This window comes from Physeter macrocephalus, chromosome 18 (genome assembly GCF_002837175.3).
Source record: "Physeter macrocephalus isolate SW-GA chromosome 18, ASM283717v5, whole genome shotgun sequence".
Classification (NCBI taxonomy): Eukaryota; Metazoa; Chordata; class Mammalia; order Artiodactyla; family Physeteridae; genus Physeter; species Physeter macrocephalus.
In genome coordinates, this window is record NC_041231.1 from 57643832 (window position 1) to 57671158 (window position 27327).

General features: G+C 39.2%; 1 protein-coding gene and 1 pseudogene across 4 annotated transcripts in view; both read left to right on the forward strand.

The window, feature by feature from the left end:
* Positions 1-27327, forward strand: part of GADL1 (glutamate decarboxylase like 1) — a 203070-nt gene that overhangs the window by 83983 nt on the left and 91760 nt on the right. For all 4 annotated transcript variants that reach the window (XR_003677018.1, XM_007118799.4, XM_028479734.1 and 1 more), the window contains exons 12-13: positions 7328-7527; positions 16923-16974. Coding sequence is in view for 3 of the 4 variants with exons in the window: in XM_007118799.4 (XP_007118861.2) it covers positions 7328-7527; positions 16923-16974 (252 nt within the window). In the remaining variant the exon portion in view is untranslated. The remainder of the gene's footprint in view (positions 1-7327; positions 7528-16922; positions 16975-27327) is intronic.
* Positions 23050-23140, forward strand: LOC112062345 (uncharacterized; annotated as a pseudogene).

The window sequence follows — 27327 nt, forward strand, 5'->3', positions numbered from 1 at the left end:
GAAGTGCTATGACCTTGAGTGAGAGAATGTCCAAAAGTGCACAGTATGCTGCCAGCCATGTGCTGGGCACCCCGTGCATGCCATTTCTTGTTTCCTTGTTCTCTCCAGATTGAGGGCACCTGTGAATGCACAGATTCTTCTGTGTGGACAAATGTCCATGTGTACAGTGGGAAAATTCTTTGTCGTTTTAGCACATTTCTGTATTTTATCACGAGTCTTTGGGAAAAGAATGCTTTTGTTCACTACATCCTAGGTTCTATTCAGAGGTTTTTACCAAGTGCTTCCTAGTTCATTTCAAACTATTATTTAAGCCAGTTTTCTGTGGGATTACCCATGGTTATGGTAATATCAACAATTTCCAACAACCCTTTCATGGGATTTTTACAAAAATTAGGGAACAGTGTTTCAGAAATGGCCCTCCTGGGTAGCATTTCCCTGTGCAAAATCAATCTCTTACCTGTGCTCCAGGCCTCAGAGGCCAGACCTCTCAAGGATGCTAAAACTCCCAGAAATGTAGGCCGGCAGCCTTGCTGCTGAATGTGCCCCTGTGAACAGCATTGAAATAAGCTGGAGACATAGATTGATTTTGTTAAATATTGTGCTCCCGGGCTTCCCTGGTGGCGCAGTGGTTGAGGGTCCGCCTGCCGATGCAGGGGACGTGGGTTCGTGCCCCGGTCCGGGAGGATCCCACGTGCCGCGGAGCGGCTGGGCCCATGAGCCATGGCCACTGGGCCTGCGCGTCCGGACTGTGCTCCGAAACGGGAGAGGCCACGGCAGTGGGAGGCCCGCATACCACAAAAAAAAAAAAAAAAAAATATTGTGCTCCTGCTGTAGAATCGCTCTCATAGCCCCCGTCCAAAGCAGCACACTTGCTCGGTGTCCGTTTTGTCCAATTTGAAAGACCTCATTTCCATCTATGTCTGTCCACCTGTTTTGGAGAGAGGCAACTAAGCCATCTAGACTGAAGAAATATGTCTTGAGTTAATAAATGTTTGCTTCCAGACATTCACTTAAACATTGTGCCATGAATATCCATCCCCTAGAGGTGGGATGCAACACGATGTCATTATCCTCAAATTACAGAGGAATGATGAGTGAGGCGATGGGACAGCATGATGTAGTTGACAGTTCACAGTCAAGACTCAGCGCTCAGAAGCAGCAAGTGACGCCTGGACGCTTTTGCTGTGCCTGTGGGACCGGGTGTGCTGAGCCCTTGGCAAATATCTGTCCCCTTTCATTCTCCTTCTGGCGTGCCTTTTGTGCACAGATGTCATTCCACATTTCATTGTGTTTCCACATCACCTCTTCTGTCGGAATGGACCCCGTGTCCTCCCCTCCTCCTCCTCCTCCTCCTCCTCCTCCTCCTCCCCCCTCCTTCCTCCTCCTACCTTCCCTGCTGTCTTGCCTCCCCTTCCTCCTTTTCTCTTCTAATCCCACCATATCGTATTTTTTGTAAGCTGCCTTAACTCCCTTTTGCAACAAGAAGGGTGACAATAGATATGTATCAGGTAGAATTGTAGAAACTCAGAGATGGGAGTAATGCAAGATCTCAGTTGAGTGAGCGAGGTTTACTCGTATCCATGTTGATATGATTAAGCTTCCAAAAACAAGTGAATCTTTGTCCCCCATCACAAACACCTAGCAAATCGAAAAGTGTCATAGATTAAGGCTGTGGGTTTTTTTTTCACATCACATCCACACCAAATCCTTGCACATATGTTTCATAGCTCAGAGCATTTTCGCCCCTGATGAAGACTCCAGCATTATTCATATCGAACCTGTATGCTCTTTATTTAGTTGCATGGACTAAAGTCATTCTTCACCTGTATTCACACACAAATAAAACTTTGATGATTGGCACTCACAGCACAAAAAGAAGGCAGATAATCACCCTGGTTTATATGCTCTGGTGAAAACTCAACACTTGAGAGTTTTCTAGATTCAATGTGAATGTAATGCCGACCAAAACTTCTAGATCAGGATTTTTCAACATAAGGTCAAGACCCATCAGAGCAGTGCTTTGCAGTCATGGCTGCACAATGGGGTCACCTGGGAAGCTTTTTAAATAAATAGCATTGCCCTTACCCCACATCAAAGATTCTGATTTTTTGATCTGGAGTAAGGACCCTGCACTGGTATTTTTCAAAAAATTCTTCAGATAATTCTAATATTAACTTGGGTTAAGAACCACCATACTAATTGGTCTTGAGTTATATAGTCAACTGTAAGTCACATCAGGGTTTTATTTTCCCTTTTAATGAACAGTGAGAATAAAATGGAATAGAAAATATCAGTATGCATTTCATGTAGAAATGATGGATACTCTATCAAGAAACTTTTGTTTCAGTTTCATTTATTTTAGAGTGGATGCTGTCACTATTGAAAAATAATTTCTTACTGTGGGTTGTAGTCAAAGACTGAAAAACACTGTTTTAAATAATCTTTAACAGAGAAGGTATGTTGATAGTTGCCTGGGGAAGATCAGAAAATCTCCATCTGTCCTAAGAGAGAAGCCTGATAGAACTATTTTTAAATGTGTGTAGGGCACGCAGAGGTATTGCCAAGTGTTCTCTGCACTATCAAATGTTTCTTGCCTATTTATAGAAGCCCTTACACATTCTTTGAGACACTGAGCCTGACTTTACCCTCTCCTGTAGGTACCATCACTGCTTAAAAGTATTAAGTTGCATTTCTTAAAAATGTCTTTTAGTTCAGCCTCCTCCTTTCCGAATCCACTCATTCTAACCCGTAGTTTGGGTGAATTTAAGGAAGATTTACATTTCAGAAGAAAATATGGGAGTGGTGTGTGCTAATGCCTCTAATGCCTCTAAGTTAATGAAAGATGACCTTCCTTCTTGCTCCTTAGTCCTTGCTCTTTCCCCTGATCTTGCTCTGTACTGTAACTGACTGTTTTTCCATTCCCATTTCCACATTAAAGTTCTTAAGAATAGTGACGTTCTCATTTACCACTACAGCCCCAGTGCCTAGCACAGCTTTGGGCGTATATTCAGGCTCTTAAAATGTTTCCTCAATAAATAAATAAAGACAACATCAGAAGCTATAATCATTTTTAAAATTCACTTTTGTATTCTAGATTGCAACCAAGCCTTCCTGCTATTCACAGTCTAAATTTAGTTTTGCACATTCGATCAACAAGTATGAGCCTAGATGTGTTGTACCTCCATGGGGTTATATATCTAAGCTCCTGGCATCATAGTGCTTGTTATAAAAGTCCTCAATACCTAATTTTGGAATGACTTAATTAGTACAAAGATGATTCATATACCCATTTCCTAAGGCATTTAGGCAATTTCTTGCATGTAAATATGGTGATATGGGACAGATTATGTGAAAAGCCATACGGGAAGAGTTTTTAGGAGATTTTGTTAAGCTGAAAAACATGATTGCAAGAAGTGAGGACTGAGAGTAGTCACTGACTCCTTGGATGTGTTTTTGGTGATAAATTAAGTATCACCAGTCACAAGTATTTAGAAAAAAATCTCAAAATGCTTTACAGAGAAGATATTACACTAGTAAGACTAGAAGTCATATTTACAGGAACAAAGTAAGAATCTGAAACAGGATGTGAGTCGCTTTGACCTCTGTTGTGGTATATTCTCTGGTGCCATGTTCAAGAACTCTTCATGAGCTTTTACAGGTCCCTCTCCTCCACAAATATTTAAGCTCCAGTGCAGAGAGAGTAGAGTATAATGGATAAAGAGTTCACGCCCTGAATCCTAGCAGCCTCGGTTTGAAACCCAGCTCTGCCACTCAGTAGCTACATGATCTTACGTCATTAACTGAACCTCGCCGGGGTGCAGTTTCCACACATGTGCAATGGCATTGAAAAATAATAGAACTACCTCATTGGGTTGTTATGAGATTTATGAGTTCATCCACGCACAGTGCCTGACACACAGTAAGGACTCCATAAATGTTAGCTCTGGTCATGATTGTTACATGCTTGGTGAAAAGGAGTGTTGTGGCTTCTGCACTCATGTAGTGTGCTTGTCATTTGTCATTTCTCTTTACTGTATAATTCATTCTCCAGTTTTCCTCAGCTTTGCTCTGCAAGGGACCTGACTGCTGGGAGCCACATTTCCTGGGCTCCCTTGCCCACTGGCTTCAGAAGAGATTGAGGCTGGGAGGCCAGTGGTCTCTCGGCTTGGGTAGCATCACCAACCGAGGCTACCTCTTTTACGTTTCTCATCACTCTCTAAACAGAGCCTCCCCCTGGGCTCACAGGTCCTACTGGAAGACACAGTTCCAAGGCTTCCTCCCAGCCTTCTGCTTTAGGAATGAGGCCAATACAGAAGAAAACAGAACAAGAGGAAAAAGACAGATTGTAGATTTAATTCTAGATCCAACTGTGCCTGAAGGTTATATATGACTGGATTGTGAAATATATGCGCCTATAAAAATTCTCCTTTTTGCTTAAGTTACTTTGATTGCATTTCTTTCACTTGTCACTGTGTGTATCCTAACCCAATGTCTCCTAATTCCTGAGAACTGTTTGAGACGCTATCACAATATGGAGCAATTGGCATTCTCATTGAATACTTGTTTCTAGAATTCGGATAACTAGTATTTACTGTCCTGCTAGGATTAAGAATATAAAGATGAGCAAGATGAACATGGTCCTTCTCTTTGACAGCACAGCAGTGACTAATTAAATGTTTTCAAAAATGTTAACTTTTACCATACTTATTCTAAAATGTTTTCTCTGGAGATCTGAACATCTTCTCTTAGTTGATGTCTATCTTAAAACTGAAGACAGCACATCCATTTTAATACAAAGATAGAAACTAAAATGCAAAGCAGGGACTTTGGGAGGAAAGTTTTCATTTATTTTGATAAAGTAAATATCGAAATATTTTTAGTTGTTCTTTATGAAATCTTCCCAAGACAGGAGGATTTTTCAGTGCAGCGAGATCAACAGTGTCATGACTACAGGGTAATCACTCATTCTGCGATATGCTTTCTGGGCTCTTCGCTTCTCCATTTGTCTGTGATGATGCCATTTGTCTTCCTCTAATGGATGGGCTTCCTCTCCCTTTCAGTCACTATAGCAGAAGGCACTGAAACTTGCCCAAGACATGTCCAAAGTTCATCTGCTTTGGGAATTTTTGAATCTTTCATGGTTGATGAAAGTAAATGTATAATCATGATGCAAGTACAAGTGTGTGGTGTGTGTGTGTGTGTGTGCACGCACGCACGTGCTTTGTCCTTAAACTGCAGTGGTCTTTTAATGTTATAATATATGGTCAGGCTATAGTTGTTATGGAAACAGTAACCAAATTTCCTGACCTTTGAGGGTAGGGAGATGCAGTGGTGGCAGCTGTGATCAGAGATGGGAGATTGATGATAGAATTATAGTAAAGATTAAAGAATAAAGGCTTTTTCTACCTTAATGATCAGGTCGGGGCAATCTCCTCTTCCTGTGTGTCTACCAATATTACCCATCAGAGCCAGGCTGAAGGCTTACTTGTATTCCTTTATTATTTTAAAATCAGTTTACTTTTGGATACTGGATGAGCCAGATTTTGGAGTTCTTGACTATAGTTGGTGTATCATTTTTTACATAGTATAGAATCATACTTTCTGGTATTGGAGCATATAATACCCAGATTAGTGTCCACGCAAGACAGTATTGTTATTAAGACAACAAATGTGTGCTTTTGTTTGGAATGTGATACCTTGAGATTTTCTCCTTATTCTTTAAGTACATGTTGATCACTCAAATGAGGCATGTAATACATTCTTCAGGAGGGGTCATTTTCTAGGACTTCCACGACTCATGGGGAGTTTCTCCGTAGCTTCCTGTACAGCACTGATGGTTCTGCATTGTTGGAAGATGCACCAAATGAGAAGTTCTTGTATCTGTGTTTATTTTGTTCATACTAAACGTCAGGGGGATGTGAGAGAAGTACAGAATATGGGGGGTGGTGTCCTCACCCTAACTGCTTAGTGAGGGTCTTTGTGCCCAATGGTGTTAAGTTCTGTGGATGTGGACATGGACAGGAAATGATTCCTGCTCTCAAAAAGCTGCTTGGCCTCACGAGGAGAAAATATGTGGGGCTGCTCACTTAGTAGGGGCAGCACAGGAGCAAAGGCAACAAGTGCAGTCAAATGTGAAAAGAAGAAGGGAGTCCAACGGGATGGGCAGATAAAGAAGCTGGAGGGGAAGCAGAACTTGAGATGGGACCCAAAGGAAAGGCAGACCTAGAGAAAGAGAGGCAACTGTATTCAGCGTTAGTAAACTTCACAACTTATAAATATGCTGCATTTATTCTTTCAAGTGTGTCAAATACATTAAAACAGAGACAAAGAGAAGCAAACTGTGTGAACAGAGATACAAATGGGGCATGATCTAGTGATTAAGGGGCGTTGAGCAGGTTGAGCAGTTTGGTTATGCTAGGGAAGCAGAAGGTTCTAATGGGTATTCTCTAGGAGTGAAGATGCTCAGGGGATTGTGGGGCTGTGAAGGATGGGCTAGGATACCTGGGATTTCTTAGATCCCACATGACATTGAAGGAAATAGGGCTTAAACTCTAATAATTTGAGGTCAAAGTAAAGACACTAGAATGGTAATAAACAGGGTAAATTGTCACCCAGGGTAAATCATAGAGAGAAGTAACCAGTCAGTAAATGCAAATTGAATTTGGTTGCAAATAAAACCAGTGTGAGACCAGCCCCCCCTCCCCCAATTCTGTGGAATTGTAGGTGCTGTTTAGTGGTGGTTAAAACGTGTTGGCTCTTGTTTGACTCTTGCATAAGCTCTTTCCTCAGGTTTTTTTTTTTAATCTCTGGGTTACTGTCAATTCTGGCCTTTTCAATATGGATATGAATTGAAAAATGGATTTGGATTTAAAAGCCTAGTTTTTTGCCTATGAAATTGTATAAAGTATGTACAATATGTTGGGTATTTTTTTTTTAATACAGAGCCTTGAGTGAGTTATAGACAATTTTTTTTCATCTTGAGAAATTGGCCCATCTTGATGTCATATGTTATATAGATGATGATATGATCATTTCACAGCTTCTTAGTACTTATCAATACAACTGTGAAGATGGACTTAGCATTTTCAGCTCTGAGGGGTTTTTGGTTTTTTTGAAAACACAACGGGTCATCTGTATCTCAAAGTTAATACACACCTGATGTTCCTGATGTAGGGCAGTCACAGAGCGAGACCAAATACTTTGGGCACAAAGTGATAGAATATTATACAGGTTTTGTTGGTGGGCATGTGCTTTTGAAATCAACTGCATTCTGAAATGGACATTCTTACAGTTTGTCTTTCTTCCTTTTTTTTTTTTTTCCCGAAAGGACCTTCTTAAGAAATGCTACTCTGCCAAGGCATCTTACCTCTTCCAACAGGATAAATTCTATGATGTCAGCTATGACACGGGAGACAAGTCTATCCAATGTAGCAGAAGACCAGACGCATTCAAGTTCTGGATGACCTGGAAGGCTCTGGGCACATTAGGCCTTGAGGAAAAAGTTAATCGTGCTCTTGCTTTATCTAGGTACTTGCTCTGTGTGTGTGTGTATGTGTATGTGTGTGTGTCCATGGGTGTCTAATAGAAAGATGTTCTTCCATATATGTATTCCTTCTTTCATCTAATAACCATTTTCTCAGTACCTAGTATGTGTTAGGAATTGCCAACAAAGCAGTTCTACCCTCTGCCCTCCAGCATCCCAACCTAGTGAGAGATACCTCCAAGTGACAAAGCAGATAAAATACAGGTGCACCTAGTTTTTGGTAAAGGGAGGTACACGGTGCTCCAGAAGCACTCGGGAGGGTTCCCTGGTATGTTCTTGAGGGATGTTAGCAGAGGTTTCCTGGAGGAAGTGGCATTCAACTAAGACCCAATGAAGAAAGGGGAGAAGATTGATTCAGGAGGAGGGAGCACCAGTTCCAAATCTCTGGGTGTGGGAGAGATCCTGGTGACTTCAAGGACCCGAAAAGATGATCTGTGAGAATGTGGGGCTGGTGGAAAGACATACAGATAAAGGTGATGTGGAAGCACCGTCGTTGCTGCCTTCTTGTAACGTAAAGACAAAGCTTTTGAAACCACTTTCAACGACACTACAAAAGCTCTTGAGATACAGGTGCTGGGTGCTTGCCACCAGAGCAGGACTCTGCTGGTAAGCTTGGACCAGTGTGTGTGGATGGCAGGCCATGGCCAAATGCAGTTTTAAATGTGATTTGTTGGGCCTGAGCTCCATTGGGTTAACCTGGATTGTGTTTTTTAAAAATCAAACATTTAAACATTCCAAATATTTTTAAATAGAGAGACCGTCAGAAATCTAGATTTGTGGTTTCTCTCAAAAGATCAGAGTGCTCTCAGTCCCACCTGATGACAAGGCACTGAACATGGTGATGCCTGACTCTGGAGACCCACAGTGCCCTCCACGCCCCCTGGTTTTTGTTGAGCCTATTTTACTGTGGCACAGAATGCTAATAGCTGGGACTCAAAAGTGAGGTCCACCATTGACAAGCTTTGTGACTTGGACAAGTTGCTAAAACTTTCTTTACCTCCATGGTATACCAGTAAGATGGAAGTAACAACAGCTTCAAACTCAAACAACTGTTAGTAGAATTAAATGAATTGATATTTGTAAAACACCCAGGATGGTGCCTGGCATATGCCACATGCTATATGAGTTTTATAAGTTATTATTTCTTACTTGCTTGGCCACTAGAAGCATCAGAGTTTGTGATCTCCGGTTTGCATAATCTCTCCTTCTTTACTACCTGTTCATATTTCAATTGCAAAAACCTGCAGTGTCTCCTTAGAGATTTAAACAATTTCCTCTCTCTATACGGAAGCGGTATGGGTGCTCTATGCGCCTCTCTGTGTGACAGTGATGCTCTGAGCATCACTGAGGACTGTCTAAAAACCCAGTATCTTAAAGCAGCAATCGTTTATTCTAAGAGGTCTGCAAGTTGGCTGGAGTGGCTTCATCTCATCCTGAGGCGGCTGTGGGGGTAGGAGGAGGGTCTGGGTCTCCTGCCTGCATGTCTTGCAACTTCCTTGGACCAACGGGCCAGCCAGAGCCTGGTTTTGTGATGGTGGTAACAGAAGCCCAAGAAGGCAAGCATACTTTAAGCTCCCGATTGCATCATGTCTGTTAGCATTCCAGTGACCAAAGGAGATCACATGGCCTAATTCAATGTCAGATGGCCAAACTCAATGTCAAGAGGCAGAAAGAACTGCAAGGTTACATGGCGAAGGGCTTAGATATAAGGACAGGGAAAAAGACGGCTTTGGCACTTTCAGAAGACTATTAGAAGTCAGCAATTCTGGTGATTTTGGTTTAAAAAGTAGTTTGAAAAATCTGTAAATACTGTGTCTGTTGGTAAGCAACAGAAACCTTCATTCAAGGCATTATAAACAAAGAAAGGTAATTTATTTGCTCATGTTACTAATAAACCAGTGTAGTGATGACTATGGAATGGCTTATTCTAGGGGCTTAAACAAGATCACCAGGCCTTAATCTCTGTCCATCAATCAGGTCTGCTCTCCTCCATATTCAGTTTATTCCTCTGTAGGAAGGTAGCTGCCAGGAGGGTCAGATCTATAGCCTCCCAGGTTCAACTTCAAGGTCAAAAGGAAAGAGTGCTCCTTTCTCAACAATCCCAGGGAAAGTTTTAATTCCTTCTGAATGAGGCAGATGTCCATATCTGAATCAATCACTGTTGCCAGGGAAATGTGATATTGAGTCACATGCTCTCCCTTGGCACTGGGAAGACTGTCGACTCCTCCTACGTATATAGAATATACTGACACTGGGTGAGGAGTGTACCTCTGTTAGAAGCAGGGATAAAGTGCCTTCGTCAGAAGTGGGGAGATAACTACACAGTGGTGAAAACATGAAACTGTCTACCACAAATATCCATAGTTGCCCATTAAACTAAAAGTTCAGAAAGCTCTGTTCCCTTGTTTGTATTTTTCTCATACTATTTAAGTATGCTAGACTCTGCATTATTTTATCAAAGCTGCTAAGTAATTCTATGACAGGTGTCTTAAAACAAGGCTAGATGTAAATATTTGATGATCGTATTTATTACAAAGTTAACATTCATCTCAGGGTGGAATTTAATTTATAGTCCAAGGTTACTTCCTAATTTTGCAGAGAAATATCACAGGAGGATAAATGTAAACATTTCAGTTCAGTTCAACAGCACATTGTTTGTAAATGTTTGTCAGGTTGAATTGAATTGAATTAACATTTCAGCGAGCATCACTGCAGACTCTGTGACCTATATTTAAAATAATCCCTTTTCTGTCATGCTGTTAGTCATAATGGTTTTCTTACCTTAACTTTCCACATTCTTGATATCCAACAGTCCATTCCTGGGGTGGGCAAAAGCCATCCTCTTCCCCCATCCCCAGTGACAGGTGCCAAGGAAGAGTCCTTTTAGGCATGTCACTTGGAATGAATGTGAAATTATAAACTTGGAGAACGTTTCTCTGGGATTAAGAATTATTTCACAATAGCAACACAAGTGCTTTATTTTCATGATTTTATGTCTTTTCAAATTGAATGTGGTTCTGCTTTTTAGGAAAGAAGAAACATTTTCTGAATTCTGAGGTCTGTTCTATTAGTTGGAGCCTACGTGCAGTTGTGCACTGGTAAACTGTTTCTCAGGAGGGGAAAAAGGCCCCAATTTGTAATGTCTGCCAATTTCCGTGGTGTAAATATTCCCACTGTGGAAAATTGCATGCTACCAACAGTCACAGCTGGTAAACTTCTGATTATTTAGCAATTGGCTCTCACTAGCCAGTACAAACTAACTCTATACTACCATTGATTATATGAGCCAGCATAATCGGTTCAAACCACTGGCTGGTGGGAGTTAAAATACCATTTCTCATCAAGCCTACTGACCTGCAGCCACTTGTTTTAGAGTTTACCTAATAAAAATGATTCTCATCCACTGTCAAAAGACTATTTGGCTTAATTTCTAGGTCAGACCAACACTGTTTTGTTTCCAAGAAGTATGATTTCCTCCAGTAGATAACAACTCTAGCAAAGTAAAGCTGCAGATGACAATTGTGTTACTATCTGCAGTACACATCTGTCATCAGCAGCCTGAGGTAGACAAGATGTCCATTCCCACAGGCCCTACCTAGGTCAGGTCTCTTCAACACAGAGAAGGCTGTGCAAGTCTTTTCCCCTGGCATATTGCAGTAAGGATTGCACTGATTCCATAGAAACAACATTTCCATGTTCCTGAATCTGAATGGAACTTAGTTTTAAAATTTGTATATTGACCTTAAGATTTTGTATATTGACCTTAAGACCAGATTTTGATGGACCAATGGACAGCCATCACCCTGATCAGATGTTCCCTCTTCCTTGGGAAAGCAAGAGCAGACCTTTTCAAGAGGACAATGATTCCTATTTTATGAGTTGTCAGAAATCCAGCAAGAAGGAACTAATTAGTTCCTAGAAGATCTCTAAGGCTTTCCCTAATTTCCATTTGACCCTTGTCATTCCAATGGATGAGATAACATTTCTCTCAAGAAATATTAGTGACAAAAAACTTGCTTTCTCCTTTGGTTGTTGGAAAACCAGTGTCATTGGGAACCTAAAGCAGCATGTGATTATTAAGCATAATTGAAACCCAGAAGGCTGAGGTTTATTAAAACCACCATTTCAGGCACAAGGTGATTGTGATCTCTGATATCTAGTTAGAAAAGTCGAAAATGTGTTACAATACCCAGGGCTACTGGTTGCTGAGGGCACCTTGTAGGCCTTTGTTACAACACTCAAGTTAAATGGATATTCACTAAGGGGTAATTTTTAAAGCAAATCTAGAAGAGTCATGTGCGTAAGTCTTTTCAAGAACAACAAACAGGTCAGGAACTCCCATTCTGCTATGTTGCTAGGTCTCCAGTGTATCATTTATCTATTCCTCTGACACACAATCTCTGTAATCTCTCAGATGGAATTCATTTCACTGACTTGCATGAACACTGAGGGATTTATTGGTACCAGTATGGAAAAGGTAAGCAGTAACACAAGGCAATGCAATTTTGTGCTAGTGTATTTCTCTAGGTGAGGAGAGGGAGAGAGTCTAGAAGACTATGGAAGGGCCAACGTTTTCATTTTTTTCTTTATATTTGTGATTTTAAAAACATCACAGTGCTGTAAAATGTAACATGTAGGTGTCTGTGATGAATCACACATGCCATGCAATATGTTCTCATATATGCAGAGCATACAGAAAGCATATGGAAAAAAATCCCAGGAGTTCTGGGAGGTTCCATTGCATCAGAAGAAATTTCAAATGAGATGAGACTGGGAGAGGCACTTGGTCCAGAGTGCTCCAGGGAGACTCCAAGTGGCTGGTGAATTGAGAACCGGACTGGAAAGTCTATTTCTGGAAAGGAATGTATGTCCTGCAAAAGGGCAAGTGAAATGCACAACTGTTAAATGGACTCATGGAACTAAGGAGGGAAATGTTTCAGAGCAAGATTTCATTAATGTACATTTCAAAACTATGCCAGGATCGTAATAAAATGAGTTTTTTACCCAGTAGGATTGGTGAAAACTTACTAATGTGTATTTTTTTCTCCTCTCTTCTTGCTAAGCTTAGTGGGAAGGACTGTGAATTTTATGACGCTATTGTTCCTTTTTGAACCCATTTACTTGGATGCCTTTTGGTAGAAGTGTTTTATGGTTCCTGAGTTTTATCAAAAAACTCAATGTATATCTTTTTTTTTCTGGCTTGTATAAGATAAGAATAGAGGTGGGTTTTTTTTTAATGTATTTTATCTTTAGGCTGTTTCCAGATACTGAAAAGTTGTGAGGAATAAATCATCCTATGAATGTAGGCAGAAGTGACCTAAACCTTATTTGGATCCCCTACCCCAAAACTCATTTCATTTAAGCATTTATTTAAGAAGAGGGTAGGTACCCTATAGAAGAGGAACTTTATGCTAGCATTTCTGAACCTACGCTCCATGGGATAATAGACTTCCAGAAGATCTTAATAGATGTTCTTCCAAGAAATGTTTCCACGGTCAAATATGTTTTGACAATGCTAACCAATACATTGGTCCTCTCTTGGAGGTTCAAAGTGTTCATTAGCACATTAAAGGCTCTGAGGGGCTTGTAACGTAGAAACATTTTAAACTTTAGCCAGTAGGCAGGCACTGTTGACTGTTCATCCAAAAACCATTCTTCCTTTTTCCTTGCCAACAGAACCTCAATTTTATATAGATAGCAATATTCCAGCTGGGAACATTGACCTAAGCCTATCCCCTTTGCCAGTCATTAGCTTAGGGGTGGATATATGACTTAGGTTCAGTCAATAAGATACAGGGGGCTTCCCTGGTGGCGCAGTGGTTGAGACTACGCCTGCCGATGCAGGGGACATAGGTTCGTGCCCCGGTCCGGGAAGATCCCACATGCCTCAGAGTGGCTGGGCCCGTGAGCCATAGCCGCTGAGCCTGCGCTTCCAGAGCCTGTGCTCCTCAACGGGAGAGGCCACAGCAGTGGGGGGCCCGTGTACCGCAAAATAAATAAATAAATTAATTAATTAAAAAAAAAGATACAGGAAGAAGTCTATGAAGGCTTCTGAGGAAAATATTCTTACCTAAATAGAAATTAAGAGAAAATGCATTTTGCTCCAGCCTCCTCTCTTTCTTCCTGGGACACTGTCACATATAGATGTGATGTGTGGAGCTGTGGCTGCCATCTTGTGAACACAAGTGAATTCACTAACACTCTGAACATGGCAGGCTGAAATAATAGAAAATGCCTGGTTCTTGGTGACATTACTGAGCTTTCCAACCAGCTCAATAAATGTTCTCACGAATTAAGCCAAGTACACTTCTAATTTTAAGCAAAAGCAATCTAATGGATATGCCTAGCATTGCTCAAATTTATTTGAATGGAACCCTTTCATGTGGGAAACCTATTAACACGGTATACCAAGGAACATAGTTTGGGAACTCGGTGTAAACCTTTTATTATTGTTATAACTCTTTATCCAAATCACCTCCACCCTCAGTTCAGTTGGGAGTGTTTGTTACACTGGGTTTTACAGGTTCTGAGAGTGACTGCATGGGGCCATTGATCAGGCACAGAGCCCAGATCCACATGGTTAGTAAAGAGCAGAGTTTTAACTGAAATGATTCAGCTCTGCCTTAGGATGCCTTTATCCCAGGAGCAGTGTTAGCCAGTTTGACAGATATTTTAAACTGAGAGTATAGGCAGTGTGTCGAAGTTTCATCTTAACAGTCTTAATCTTTTGGGGAAGGATTTTACAAATCTAGTTCCACATCTCCATTACGTGCATGAGGAAACTGAGGAGGGCTCAGGGAGTCTGAGGAGTTTGCCTAGAATCACAAAGTTGATCAACTGCACAACTAGAATCTTCTAGAGTCATTCCCTGGATTTCATAGCCTGGGGGTATCCAAGATTAGTGCAGGCCCCCTCAGAATGGAATCATGGCACTGAGTTAGCAGATTGCCGTTATATTTGTGCCTGAAAAGGTAAGAAAAAATAGGGTTCATGAAGCTTTCCTTGTATAGATAAAGATTGTATATGTCTATCTATTTTGTGATTTGTATTTTTTTCTTTTATTAATTTCCTTTTCAAAAATTATGAGTAACCACACCTATGAAGCTTTGCAGAGATATAAAAAGAGAGTAAATAGTCTCTACCTCCCCACTGCATCCTGTTTCTCGCTTCCTCAGGTAGACATCAAGGATGTCTTTAGGATGTGGTCTTCCATACTTCATTCCATGCTCATATATACATGTGGAGAGGGATCACTTATGCTTTTTCTTTTTTTTATATTTTCTTAAAAAGCAGAATCATATTATCTACATTTCTCAGTCCCTTGCTTTCATCTCTTACTAATATATCATGAGCATCCCAGTGGTTTAATTGAAGTGGATATAATCCATTCTCTTTAATAGCTGCATCGTAGTACCTGTGTTGCTATAATACATTTTATTTTACCCTTTGCCAATTTCTGGATATTAATCTTTTTTCCAATTAGTCCGTATGGAATACACACACATACACATGCACATGTAGATTTAGATGCAGCAACATTTGTGTATACATCTCTCTCTCTCTCTCTCTCTCTCTTTCTATCTATCTGTGTTAGTGTTGATGAGGTTTTCCTGGTAGACCAGCATCTCATAAGTGGTTTGCTGGATCAGAAGCTATGAGTATTATTAATTTTGAAAGGTTTATAGCAGCTTTCTATCACATTCACTAGCACTGGATGTTGTCCCTCTTTAAATTTGTTTCCAGTGTCCTGTGGGCAACAGGTTTAGTATTGTTATTTTAATTTGCACTTCTTTGGTTACCAGTGATCTTGAGCATCTTTTCTAATGTTTATTGACCATTGGAATTGCTTTTATCGAAAGTTAGGCAGTGTGCTAACGGTGTAAAACTACAGCGACATGACATCTCCTGAAAAAAGATTCAGGGAAAGGAGTATGTAGAAAGAACATCAAATACTTTGTGAATCTGTGTGTGTGTGTGTGTGTGTGCATGTGTGTGTGTGCGTGTGTGTGTGTGTGCACGCGCAGGCACGTGTGTGGTGTCACAACATTATTCCTCAAAATAAAAGATTCGTATTATCCAGTTAATATCGATAGGATTTTTTAAGATATTTTATAATTTAAAGATGATATAATCTGTATGCTAAGCACCGATACTTAACCTTATGCAAAAAGCTAAAAAAATTGTTCGGGAAAAAAGAATTTCATCCTATTAACTGGTGTATTCCATATCCACATTCTAGAATGTCCTTTAGTCAATAAACATAGTAATAATAATCCCCCATTTCCACAGTTTATATTCTATACAATTTTTTACATATGATTTTATTTAAGTTTTTTACAACATCCTTTTGAGATTGGAAAATCAGAATGTGTTATTCCAGTTTTACAGGTAAGGGAATTGAGGTCCAAAGAGGAGCATTTCTTTGTTGCCCTTAAATATTAATTGAATATATGTAATTTAGTTACACAATCAATTCCATATGATGGTACCATAATTCCATATGACCGAACAGGATTTTCAAAGCCAGTGCTTGCCTGCTTCCTTCCTTCCTTCCTTTCTTTTTGGCTATAACATATAAAATTACAAAATACCCTGGAAAGTAATTTTTGTCAGCACCTCCGATCATTTCCTTACATTTGACCCCCAAATTTGAAATACTGGGTCAATTGTTATGAACTTTTCAAAGCTCATGAACAAATCACTAGTTTTCAAAGCCAATTGTTCAGAAGGTTTATCTTTTTATTTAGACAATAACCAAGCCCAGTGGGGCAGAGTCAGTGTTAATTTACTCTACATTCTCAATGTCATTTTAGTCTTTTCTCCATCACATTCCATATCTCATGTAGCTGTGCCCTTTGCTTATGGCATGATAATTCTTTTTTCCCTGACATTCAAGATAACTTCATAGACATTCTATCAATGGCTACAACCCACTTACTTTTACCATAATACCAGTGATCAGTCTTTCTTCCCTCTGGCCTGGCCTTGGGAAGAACACACAAGCAAGACTAAACACCAAAAACTTTTACCACCAAGCCAGCTAGATAATTTAAGTACCTATGCTAAATCCCCATCTAGAATATGAATGAGATATATATCCAATCTACTTTGTGTGGCTTTCACACTTGGGTTGAAGTTTGATGCTAACATGTAAGATAGACATCATCTCATCAAAGAGATGTACCTTTTTACTCAGGCCCCAGTGGATTGCAGTAGACTCAGGTGTATCCGTCTAAATACAGACCTGTGCCTGTACATGTACCCTTACTTATTTCTAAGCCTTGTCTCTGCATCAGAAATTATAGTTTTATTGTATGTCAGCCATGTTCATGGAATTTTTAGATTGCAGATTATAAATATTATTTTGCCTTTTTTTTAGGTACCTAGTAGAAGAAATCAAGAAAAGAGAAGGATTCAAATTACTGATGGAAGTAAGTGATTACAGAATTGTGCTTGTGATTTTGTCAGTCAACAGTGATGAAGGTGGTAATTTTCTAATCTATTATATTTCATTGGTTTTTGTGTTGCAGACTTAGAAACAAGTCATTAGCTTAATTCATAGAGTCCATTATGTTAATTTACTCTATTAGTGAGTATTTTTCCTTTGTTGGATTGAGAGAACACACTTGCCTTAAGTATTGAAAATTACAGTGCTCAATAATAATTACCAAGGATAACACTGAATAAATTATGACCTGTCTCTTGATATATAAATTGCATAATGATTGTACTGCAAACATTCAACTGTGCTATAGTGGTGCTTCTGTGAAAAATCAATTAAGTGAATGTACAATAATGCATATAGTTTTCTCTTTTTATAAAATAATGAGAGCATATTAGCTTTCGAGCAATGGAAATATAAGTCATTTTGTTGTTGGATTGTTTGCTATATATAAGAAATATGGTGGTTACAAAGAGAGATTATTGGGTTTTTTTCTAAAATATATGGTTAGAAAATATGAAGAATATTATTTAATTCTGATTTTTAAGAAATATAAAGTGTGAGGTTTGCTTAGCTCTTCTTATAGCATATACTTTATAGCAATTTTTAACATAATAAAAATCACTTAGAGACTGCAGCCTAGGAATCTATCCTGTATATAAGCAATCTGGCTAGTTTTTGGTATTCATTTATTTGGCAAGATTTACTGAGCAATTGTTACGTGCTGGAGATATAAGACAGGGAAGTTCCCCACTCTCATGGTGCTTACATTCAAAGGGAAAGTGACAGGCAATAAACAAGCAAATTATTACATGGGAAACATCAAGTTGGGGGAAGTCTTAAGAAAACAATAAAACAGATTCATGAAAGATAATAAGTAATTACAAATAACTCATTAGACAGTTCCAGATGTGGGAAGTACTATAATGGAAATAAATAGGGTAAAATGCTGAAATGGGGGGTGTGGGTGGTGGTGGCCTGTTTGGTTGGGATGCAGGTAGGGCCCTCTGGGGTTGCCTCTGTGCTGAGACCTGCTGAATGATGGTAAGAAGCATGCCGCGCAGATGTTTGAGGGAAAGGCATTCTAGATAGAATCAACAAACAACTGCCAAGGCTTGAAGCTGAAAAAAGTTCTGTGTGTTTGAGGAGCCAAAAGAAGGTGCATTAAGCAAGGGGGAGAGATAGTCGGTGATAGTGTGGAGAGGTTGGCAGAGACCAGATCTGCTGGAGCCAGGCGGGTCATGGTAAAGACCTTTGGCTTTTATTCCAAGAGTAATCTTTGGAGAAGTTTTCAGCAGAGAGGAGTCTGATTTCCATTTTGAAAGATGGTGCTGGATGTCATGAGAAGAGAGGGAGGAAGTGGTGGTGAGGGGAGGACAAGAAAAGAATAAGCGAGACAAGGTGGGAGACTGTTGCAGTAACTTGGGTGAAATGTGATGATGGTCCTCAGATGACTTCGGGAAACACTGCTCCGGAGACTCCTGGCTGTGGATTCTCCCACTGTCTGCAAAGGGGGCATCTGATCAGAAGGTTCTAAGAATCCAGACTCCCTGAAAACTAGGAATGTAAAGGAACTTGCAGAAAGAGCAGAAGAGTCCATATTTAAATGACTTTCTGGTAACACCACTAAAAAGCAAGAAGACCAGTTTAGAATGTGGAACCTTCCACAGTACAGCTGACCTGGTTTCTTCAACAGGTCAGTGGCATGAGGAAAAATAAAGGAGAGTGTGGTGTTGATCACTTCCGGGGTCAAAGAAACCTAAGAGGCAGAACAACCAAAGGCAACATATGTACCTGTTAGAACCCTAGTTTGAGGGAGCCAATTGTAAAAAGTAAATTTTGAAACAGTTGGGGAATTTCCAATATGAACTGGTAGGAGTTATCACTGATTCTGTTAGACATGACAGTGGCATTATAACTACAGAAGAAAATGTCTGTATTTTCTAGAGATGCGTACTTACCATGTAAGGATGAAACAAGAGCTATCTGACTGGATTGAATTTGAGTTTGAATCACCTTTTTTATTTTCTTGAGGTTGAATTACCTCTTTGTTTTCTCAAGTTTGAATTGCCTTTTTTATTTCTCTGGCTGTGGGAGCTATAGGTCTTAAGAAAAGTGCTGTACACCTCAGAACTGTGTCATTTTTTTTTTTAGAACTGCACAGTCTTTTGATAGAGCTGAGAGGAAAAGTGACGAGAAAAATGATGAACTGATTTAAAAGTTATTTATATACCTTCCTAAAGGCTTAAAAATTGAGGGAGGAACCTCTTACCATCATCTTTAGGGAAATGCAAACATTCACATCCTTGTAATGAAAGTTAAGGTGGATTTTAAGCGTTAGGCAGCCTTCTGCCCTGGATATTTTATCTGTGCGAGCCAGACGGCCCCAAAGCAGGGAAGGTGGCTCCTTCAATGGTCCTCCAGAATTCCTACTTATAAGAGATTTTGTATGTGATCTGCATTTGCCTCTTTTCTCTGTATCCATTTAGAGAAATGAAGTAAATTTACACCTTGAATTTCACATATAAATGTCAAATTGATTAGCCTCTTTTTGTTAACAAATGCCTTCCTTGCACTGATTAAATATAACCCTAATGCATACTTAAGAGAAGAGATACACAGGTTTGATGAGAGCCCAGGTCTGTAAAACTGCAAGGTTTTCAATTTAGGAAAAAACAAAGTCTATAATGATAGATACATATATTTCACTGTGAAGCAGATGGCAGTGAGAATGTTAAGTGGAACATTACAAACAGTAAATGAACACAACCACACAGAGTATCTAGTACTTGAATATCTTTCCCTGAAAAGAACAAAAGTAATGCATATCTTATTGAAGATGATTGAAACTTATCATTTCAAAGGAATTCTGCATTATTCATAGGCTCCTGAAAATCCTATCTTTATTTTTCCATGTTGGATCTAAGATCTAATAGATGTTTTCTTAGCCGTATATACTGTCATTCACATGTTTATTTTGATCTCTTGGGAGAGTCCTAATTATTCAACTTTTTGTTTTTCTCTTCCTGATTTCTGCCTTAGAAAGAGTTATTTAGGTTTCATAGACTTTCTGAGTTACAAAGGATCTTCAAGGACATCTAGTCAACTTCCTGCTCAGTGCAGGAAACCTCTCTTGATAGTTCTTGTAACAGGAAGTCAACTTCTGCCAGGACACTTCCTGTGTAAGAGAATTCACAGTTTATTCCTCTTCCAGGGAGCTCTAAATATTCATATTCTAATACTTACTGAATCCTACTATTAGGATTTGATATGTATCAAGCACATTGCAACTTACAGTTTTTTAAATATAGTTTTTATATAGATTTATTAGATCATAACAACCTTCTATTTGCTAAATTCAATGCACATCCTTTAATCTTCTTCTTGGACTCCTGCAACATTTTGCACCATTATCCACTTCTTTCCTGTCTTGGTTCCTTTAACTTTCTCTCCCAGTTTTTCTCCTTTCCATGTGACTTTCTCTTCTCAGTCTCCGTGTGAAGGTCTCTTCATCTGGGGACTGCTTAAATGCTCTCCATTCTTTTGTCTTGGCCCTTTCCTGTGTCCACATACTCTCCCTGAAATGTTTTATCCATGTCTAGAGCTTTGTCATCGATAGTCTCAATAATGTCTCCATCCCTGACTTGTCTCTTCAGCTTCAGTCCTTTGAATATAGGTATGTCCTGGAATTTTCCAGACTCCCACAGTCACCTCAAATTCATCATTTCTAAAGCTGAAGTGTAGCCATTTTCTTTACCAAAATTTTGATAAATACATTTTCCAGATGAATTTTTGGAACTCTTTTCCATTAGAACTATGATCCATCTTCTTCTTTTTCCTTAGAACTATGATTTATCTAAACCAAAGTCTCGATGTTGTCTTCACCTATTTCCCTTCTCTACTCCTAAAGCCCCACCTTAGTTCAGGCTCCTCTTAGCACTCAGGTTGGTGCTGTCTCCCAACTCATCCGCTGCTTCCAGTCTTAGACCCCTTTATCCCATCTCCACGCTGCAGCCACCCTGTGGGCTTTCTAATAAAATGAAATCTGTCGCCTAGACTGAAACTCTCCAGTTGCCTCTGGATTCAAGCCCCGACTCCCCAGCATGGCCAGTGAGGAAGCCCTTTGTGAAAGGATGCCGATCTCTGTTTCCAGCCTAAACCCTCTTCAGCACACCTTGCCATCTAGTCATTCCAAGTACTTGCCATCACCCTGAATACACCAACTTCTACCTGTGTACTATTCACTTTGCCAGGAATATTTCTTGGATTATGAGAAATTTCTTCTTTGAAAATGCCCATACCATTGCAGCTTGATTGCCTGTACCTAGCTTTATTACTGTTCTCTGAGTTCCTGGAGATAAGCATAAAATGTAAGTCATGTTTCTCATCCCAATGCCTGGTCCAATATCTAGAACATGTAAAAAATTTGAGTTATATTCTGTGTTTAAATCATATGAAATTGAACATTTCAGTTGCCCTTCTTTGGACATGCTGTAACTTTTTTATGTTCCCCTTCTAATATGTAGGCAGAAATTAACACAGTGATGTGTCTCACCCAGTGAAGATTTTCAAGTGGGACTGTTTATCCACTTGAAAAGCACATCTTTCTACCAATATAGTTCCAGGGACTAGTCACTGCACTAGTAGAGTGCCTTCTGTGTGCCAGATGTGGTGGTAAATGTTGGAAATAATCTTTTTACTCATCAAACCAACTCTGTGGGGTAGACAAAATAATCTCCATTTTATAGATTAGGAAGCTGAAGCTTAGAGAGTTTGACACTTGTCCAAGCAAAGACCTGGTGAAGTTGAGATTCAAACTGCATCCATGTGACTCCAAAACCCAGTCTTTTTGTGCTACTAAGTGCTGCCTTCGGAATTTTTCAGTAGTCTAATCAGTTACTTAAAACTTGTGAGCTTGAAGTCAAGTAAAATCCATCATGACCCCCTTCTCCATTCTATATTTGCATGATTGATCATTTCAGTCTATGTGCTATATTCTACATTTATACTTATTAAAAAGCATACTGCTAGTTTTTATTATTATTATTAATCATCATCATCATTGTGATCTAATGATATTTCAGCAACAGAGATGAATTTCTTTTGACAAAGCTCAGTTTTAGAGAATACAAGCTACTATATCTTGGTGACCACTGACTTTTTTTCCCCCAAGGGTCTCATATTATTTTCTCAATAATCCTTGCTGGAATTGACATCAAAGCACTGGCTTTATTTCTTGGAATATATCTCCTTTCTTTCTCTTTGAAAATCAGGATAGAATGAACCCATCTTTTCTTTAGTGACACTTCTCTACCTCTCCATGAATTTTTAAAGATGATGACAATGCTTTTACTGCTACAGGTTTTTTGTGCCCTTCTCTATCATCCATCTGGTCTAGACACTTGGATTCCCTTCTCAATGTTGTGGTGTTAGACAATATGGACTAAATGTGGTCCTAAGACGCCCAAGAGGCCAGACTTTTATATATGTCGGGAATTAAGTGGCATGTGAATGGTTCTACTCTGAAAATACACTTTACTGCTTTGAAGCTACTTGAAGAAAGTCTATATAAAATAAAAGCTACAGAGGCAAAGAGACAGGAAAACTCAAATATGTTCCTTGTGGATATTCAAGGGATGTTTTTTCCAAGTTTTAATAATTTGGGGAATGCCCATAGTAAAGGTATTCCACCAAATGGAGCATCAAATTTCCTCCAATGAAATGAAATGTCAGAAAGGCTTCACCAGTTCTCAAATATCATAGCACTAGAGCCACACCATTCTAAAAGAGACTGGGCCAAGGTATCACAGATTTGTCACTTCCAAAATATCTAAACTGAAACTTATTGAAGGAAGAAAATATAAAAGGTGGTTCAAAAGGACTAGGTCCTAACTTATAATATATAGAGCAGATCTGGTAGCAGATAGAAACTGTTACAAAATGATTCATAATGTTGCCATGCAAATGAAAAAGAATGGCTTATTTAATGATGTATTAGGGTCCAATAAAAAGACAAAAACTGCACAGTAATCTGAAGTGGGAAAGTGCAATGTAAGGAATTATCGTGCTTGCTTTAGCAGCACATATATTAGAAAAGATTAGGATGCTCCCTGTGCAAGGATGACATGCAGATTTGTGAAGAGTTCCATATTTTAAAAAAAAGAATTATTAACAGGGGATTGGAGTCATGGGAGATTGCCTCGCAGGAGAGAAAGAGACCCTAAAAAATACAGAAATAGCAGATACTGTAAAGAACAGACATCACTCCTAGAACTGAGATGGAGCACTGAGCAAGAGGCCACCCCCACCCAGGGCTGAGATCCAGACTTGATTGGAGAGGGTGCAGTGTGGCTCACAAGATGACAGGGAAGTCCCCCAAGATGTCACACAGGTGGGGTCTCTAAGAGTCCAGCCCCTGGAGTGCTGGAGGATGCTGATATCAGGGCACTGCCATATTTTATAACTCACTCAAGCCATCCAAGGCAAGGTGGCTCGCTGGCAGCCCTCCCTGTGAAATCCCCAGAGGAGAGTGTGCAAGGAAAAACCATTTATGGGCATCCTCCTGTGACCAGGCTGCTGTGAAGCCGCCACAGGGTGTGGTGTTGGGGGAAGCTGACAGGGGCCACTTTTGCTGCTGGTCATCAAAACTGCTGAAAAGAGCCCCACCTACTGCAGGAGCCCCATGAGATGAGTGCACGTGACCAGGAGGAGACACCTCTTCCTTCTCCGTGTCCCTCCAGCACCCTCTGGTGATAAAGACTCCGATTGGACCAGATGGCAAGGAGAAATATTTATAGAGTCCACCTCCATTATTGGAGAACATAAAGAAAGGGTGGATTTGGAGCTGAGAGGCAATAAATTGATAACTGACATAAATGGCACCTGGAAAAAAATCTTCGTTGATACAAAGACGCAAATTCTTAGAATCTAGTGACAGATAATAACTCTGTTTTTTTCTACATTCTAATCAACCATAGTGACTTTATTTATTCACAAAAAGATTTATTCACATTAGATGATTAAACAATTTGAAGGCCAGTACATTCTATTCTAGAGAAACCAAATTAATCATAAATTAGAAAACCAAGTATAAATTGTGTAGATCTGTAAAGACTATTGTAGTCTCATGATAAATGTTTATGGAATTGACTTGAATTATAAAGTACTCCATTCTGTTTTTTAATTTTTTTTAAACATTTCTTTATTTTTCCCATGTTCAATATTAGTTATCTGTCTTATACACATCAGTGTATACATGTCAATCCCAATCTCCCAATTCATCACACCACCACCACCACACCCCACCTTCCCCCATTTGTGTCCATACGTTTATTCTCTACATCTGTGTCTCTATTTCTGCCTTGCAAACCGGTTCATCTGTACCATTTTTCTAGGTTCCACATATATGTGTTAATATACAATATTTGTTTTTCTCTTTCTGACTTACTTCACTCTGTATGACAGTCTCTAGGTCCATCCACGTCTCTACAAGTGACCCAATTTCATTCCTTTTTATGGCTGAATAATATTCCATTGTATATTTGTACCACATCTTCTTTATCCATTTGTTTGTCGATGGGAATTTAAGTTGCTTCCATGACCTGGCTATTGTAAATAGTGTCGCAGTGAACATTGGGGTGCATGTGTCTTTTTGAATTATGGTTTTCTCAGGGTATATGCCCAGTAGTGGGATTGCTGGGTCATATAGTAGTTCTATTTTTAGTTTTTTAAGGAACCTGCATAATGTTCTCCATAGTGGCTGTATCAATTTACATTCCCACCAACAGTGCAAGAGGATTCCCTTTTCTCCACACCCTCTCTAGCATTTGTTGTTTGTAGATTTTCTGATGATGCCATTCTAACCGGTGTGAGGTGATACCTCATTGTAGTTTTGATTTACATTATCTAATAATTAGTGATGTTGAGCAGCTTTTCATGTGCCTCTTGGCCATCTGTATGTCTTCTTTGAAGAGATGTCTATTTAGGTTTTCTTCCCATTTTTTGACTGGGTTGTTTGTTTTTTTAGTATTGAGCTGCTTGAGCTGTTTATATATTTTGGAGATTAATCCTTTATCTGTTGATTCATTTTCAAATATTTTCTCCCATTCTGAAGGTTGCATTTTCGTTTTGTTTCAAGTTTCCTTTGCTGTGCAAAAGCTTTTACGTTTCCTTAGGTCCCAATTGGTTATTTTTGTTTTTATTTCCATTACTCTAGGAGATGGGTCAAAAAAGACCTTGCTGTGATTTATGTCAAAGAGTGTTCTTCCTATGTTTTCCTCTAAGAGTTTTATAGTGTCTGGCCTTACATTTAGGTGTTTAATCCATTTTGAGTTTATTTTTGTGTATGGTGTTAAGGAGTGTTCTAGTTTCATTCTTTTACATGTAGCTGTCCAGTTTTCCCAGCACCACTTATAGAAGAGACTGTCTTTCTCCATTGTATATCCTTGCCTCCTTTGTCATAGATTACCTGACCATAGGTGCGTGGGTTTATCTCTAGGCTTTCTATCCTGTTCCATTGATCTATATTTCTGTTTCTGTACCAGTACAATATTGTCTAGATTACTGTAGCTTTGTAGTATAGTCTGAAGTCAGGGAGTCTGATTCCTCCAGCTGCGTTTTTTTCCTCAAGATTGCTTTGGCTATTTGGAACCTTTTGTGTTTCCATACAGATTTTAAGATTTTTTGTTCTAGTTCTGTAAAAAATGCCACTGGTAATTTGATAGGGATTGCATTGAATCTGTAGATTGCTTTGGGTAGTATAGTCATTTTCACAATATTGATTCTTCCAATCCAAGAACATGGTATATCTCTCCATCTGTTGGTATCATCTCTAATTTCTTTTCTCAGTGTCTTATAGTTTTCTGCATACAGGTCGTTTGTCTCCCTAGGTAGGTTTATTCCTAGGTATTTTATTCTTTTTCTTGCTATGGTAAATGGGAGTGTTTCCTTAATTTCTCTTTCAGATTTTTCATCATTAGTGTATAGGAATGCAAGAGATTTCTGTGCATTAATTTTGTATCCGGCTACTTTACCAAATTCATTGATTAGCTCTAGTAGTTTTCTGGTGGCATCTTTAGTATTCTCTATGTATAGTATCATGTCATCTTGAAACAATGACAGTTTTACTTCTTCTTTTCCAATTTGTATTCCTTTTATTTCTTTTTCTTTTCTGATTTCCGTGGCTAGGACTTCCAAAACTATATTGAAGATAGTGGTGAGAGTGGACATCTTTGTCTTGTTCGTGATCTTAGAGGAAACGCTTTCAGTTTTTCACCATTGAGAATGATGTTTGCTGTGGGTTTGTCGTATATGACCTTTATTATGTTGAGGTGGGTACCCTCTATGCCCACTTTCTGGAGAGTTTTTATCATAAATGGGTGTTGAACTTTGTCAAAAGCTTTTTCTGCATCTAATTAGATGATCATGTGTTTTTTATTCAATTTGTTAATATGGTGTATCACATTGATTGATTTGCATATATTGAAGAATTCTTGCATCCCTGGGATTAATCCCACTTGATCATGGTGTATGATCCTTTTAATGTATTGTTGGATTCGCTTTGCTAGTATTTTGTTGAGGATTTTTGCATCTATATTCATCAGTGATATTGGTCTGTAATTTTCTTTTTTTGTAATATATTTGTCTGATTTTGGTATCAGGGTGATGGTGGCCTCACAGATGAGTTTGGGAGTGTTCCTTCCTCTGCAATTTTTTGGAAGAGTTTGAGAAGGATGGGTGTTAACTCTTCTCTGAATATTTGATAGAATTCATCTGTGAAGCCATCTGGTTCTGGACTTTGGTTTGTTGGAAGATTTTAAATCACAGTTTCAATTTCATTACTTGTGATTGGTCTGTTCATATTTTCTATTTCTTCCTGGTTCAGTCTTATAAGATTATGCTTTTCTAAGAATTTTTGCATTTCTTCCACGTTATCCATTATATTGGCATACAGCTGCGTGTAGTAATCTCACATGATTCTTTATATTTCTGCAGTGTCAGTTGTTACTTCTCCTTTTTCATTTCTAATTCTACTGATTTGAGCCTGCTCCCTCTTTTTCTTGATGAGTCTGGCTAATGGTTTATCAATTTTGTTTATCTTCTCAAAGAACCAGCTTTTAGTTTTATTGATCTTTGCTATTGTTTTCTTTGTTTCTGTTTCATTTATTTCTGCTCTGATGTTGATGATTTCTTTCCTTCTTCTCACTTTGGGTTTCGTTTGTTCCTCTTTCTCTAGTTCCTTTAGGTGTAAGGTTAGATTGTTTATTTGAGATTTTTCTTGTTTCTTGAGGTAGGCTTGTATAGCTATAAACTTCCCTCTTAGAACTGCTTTTGCTGCATCCCA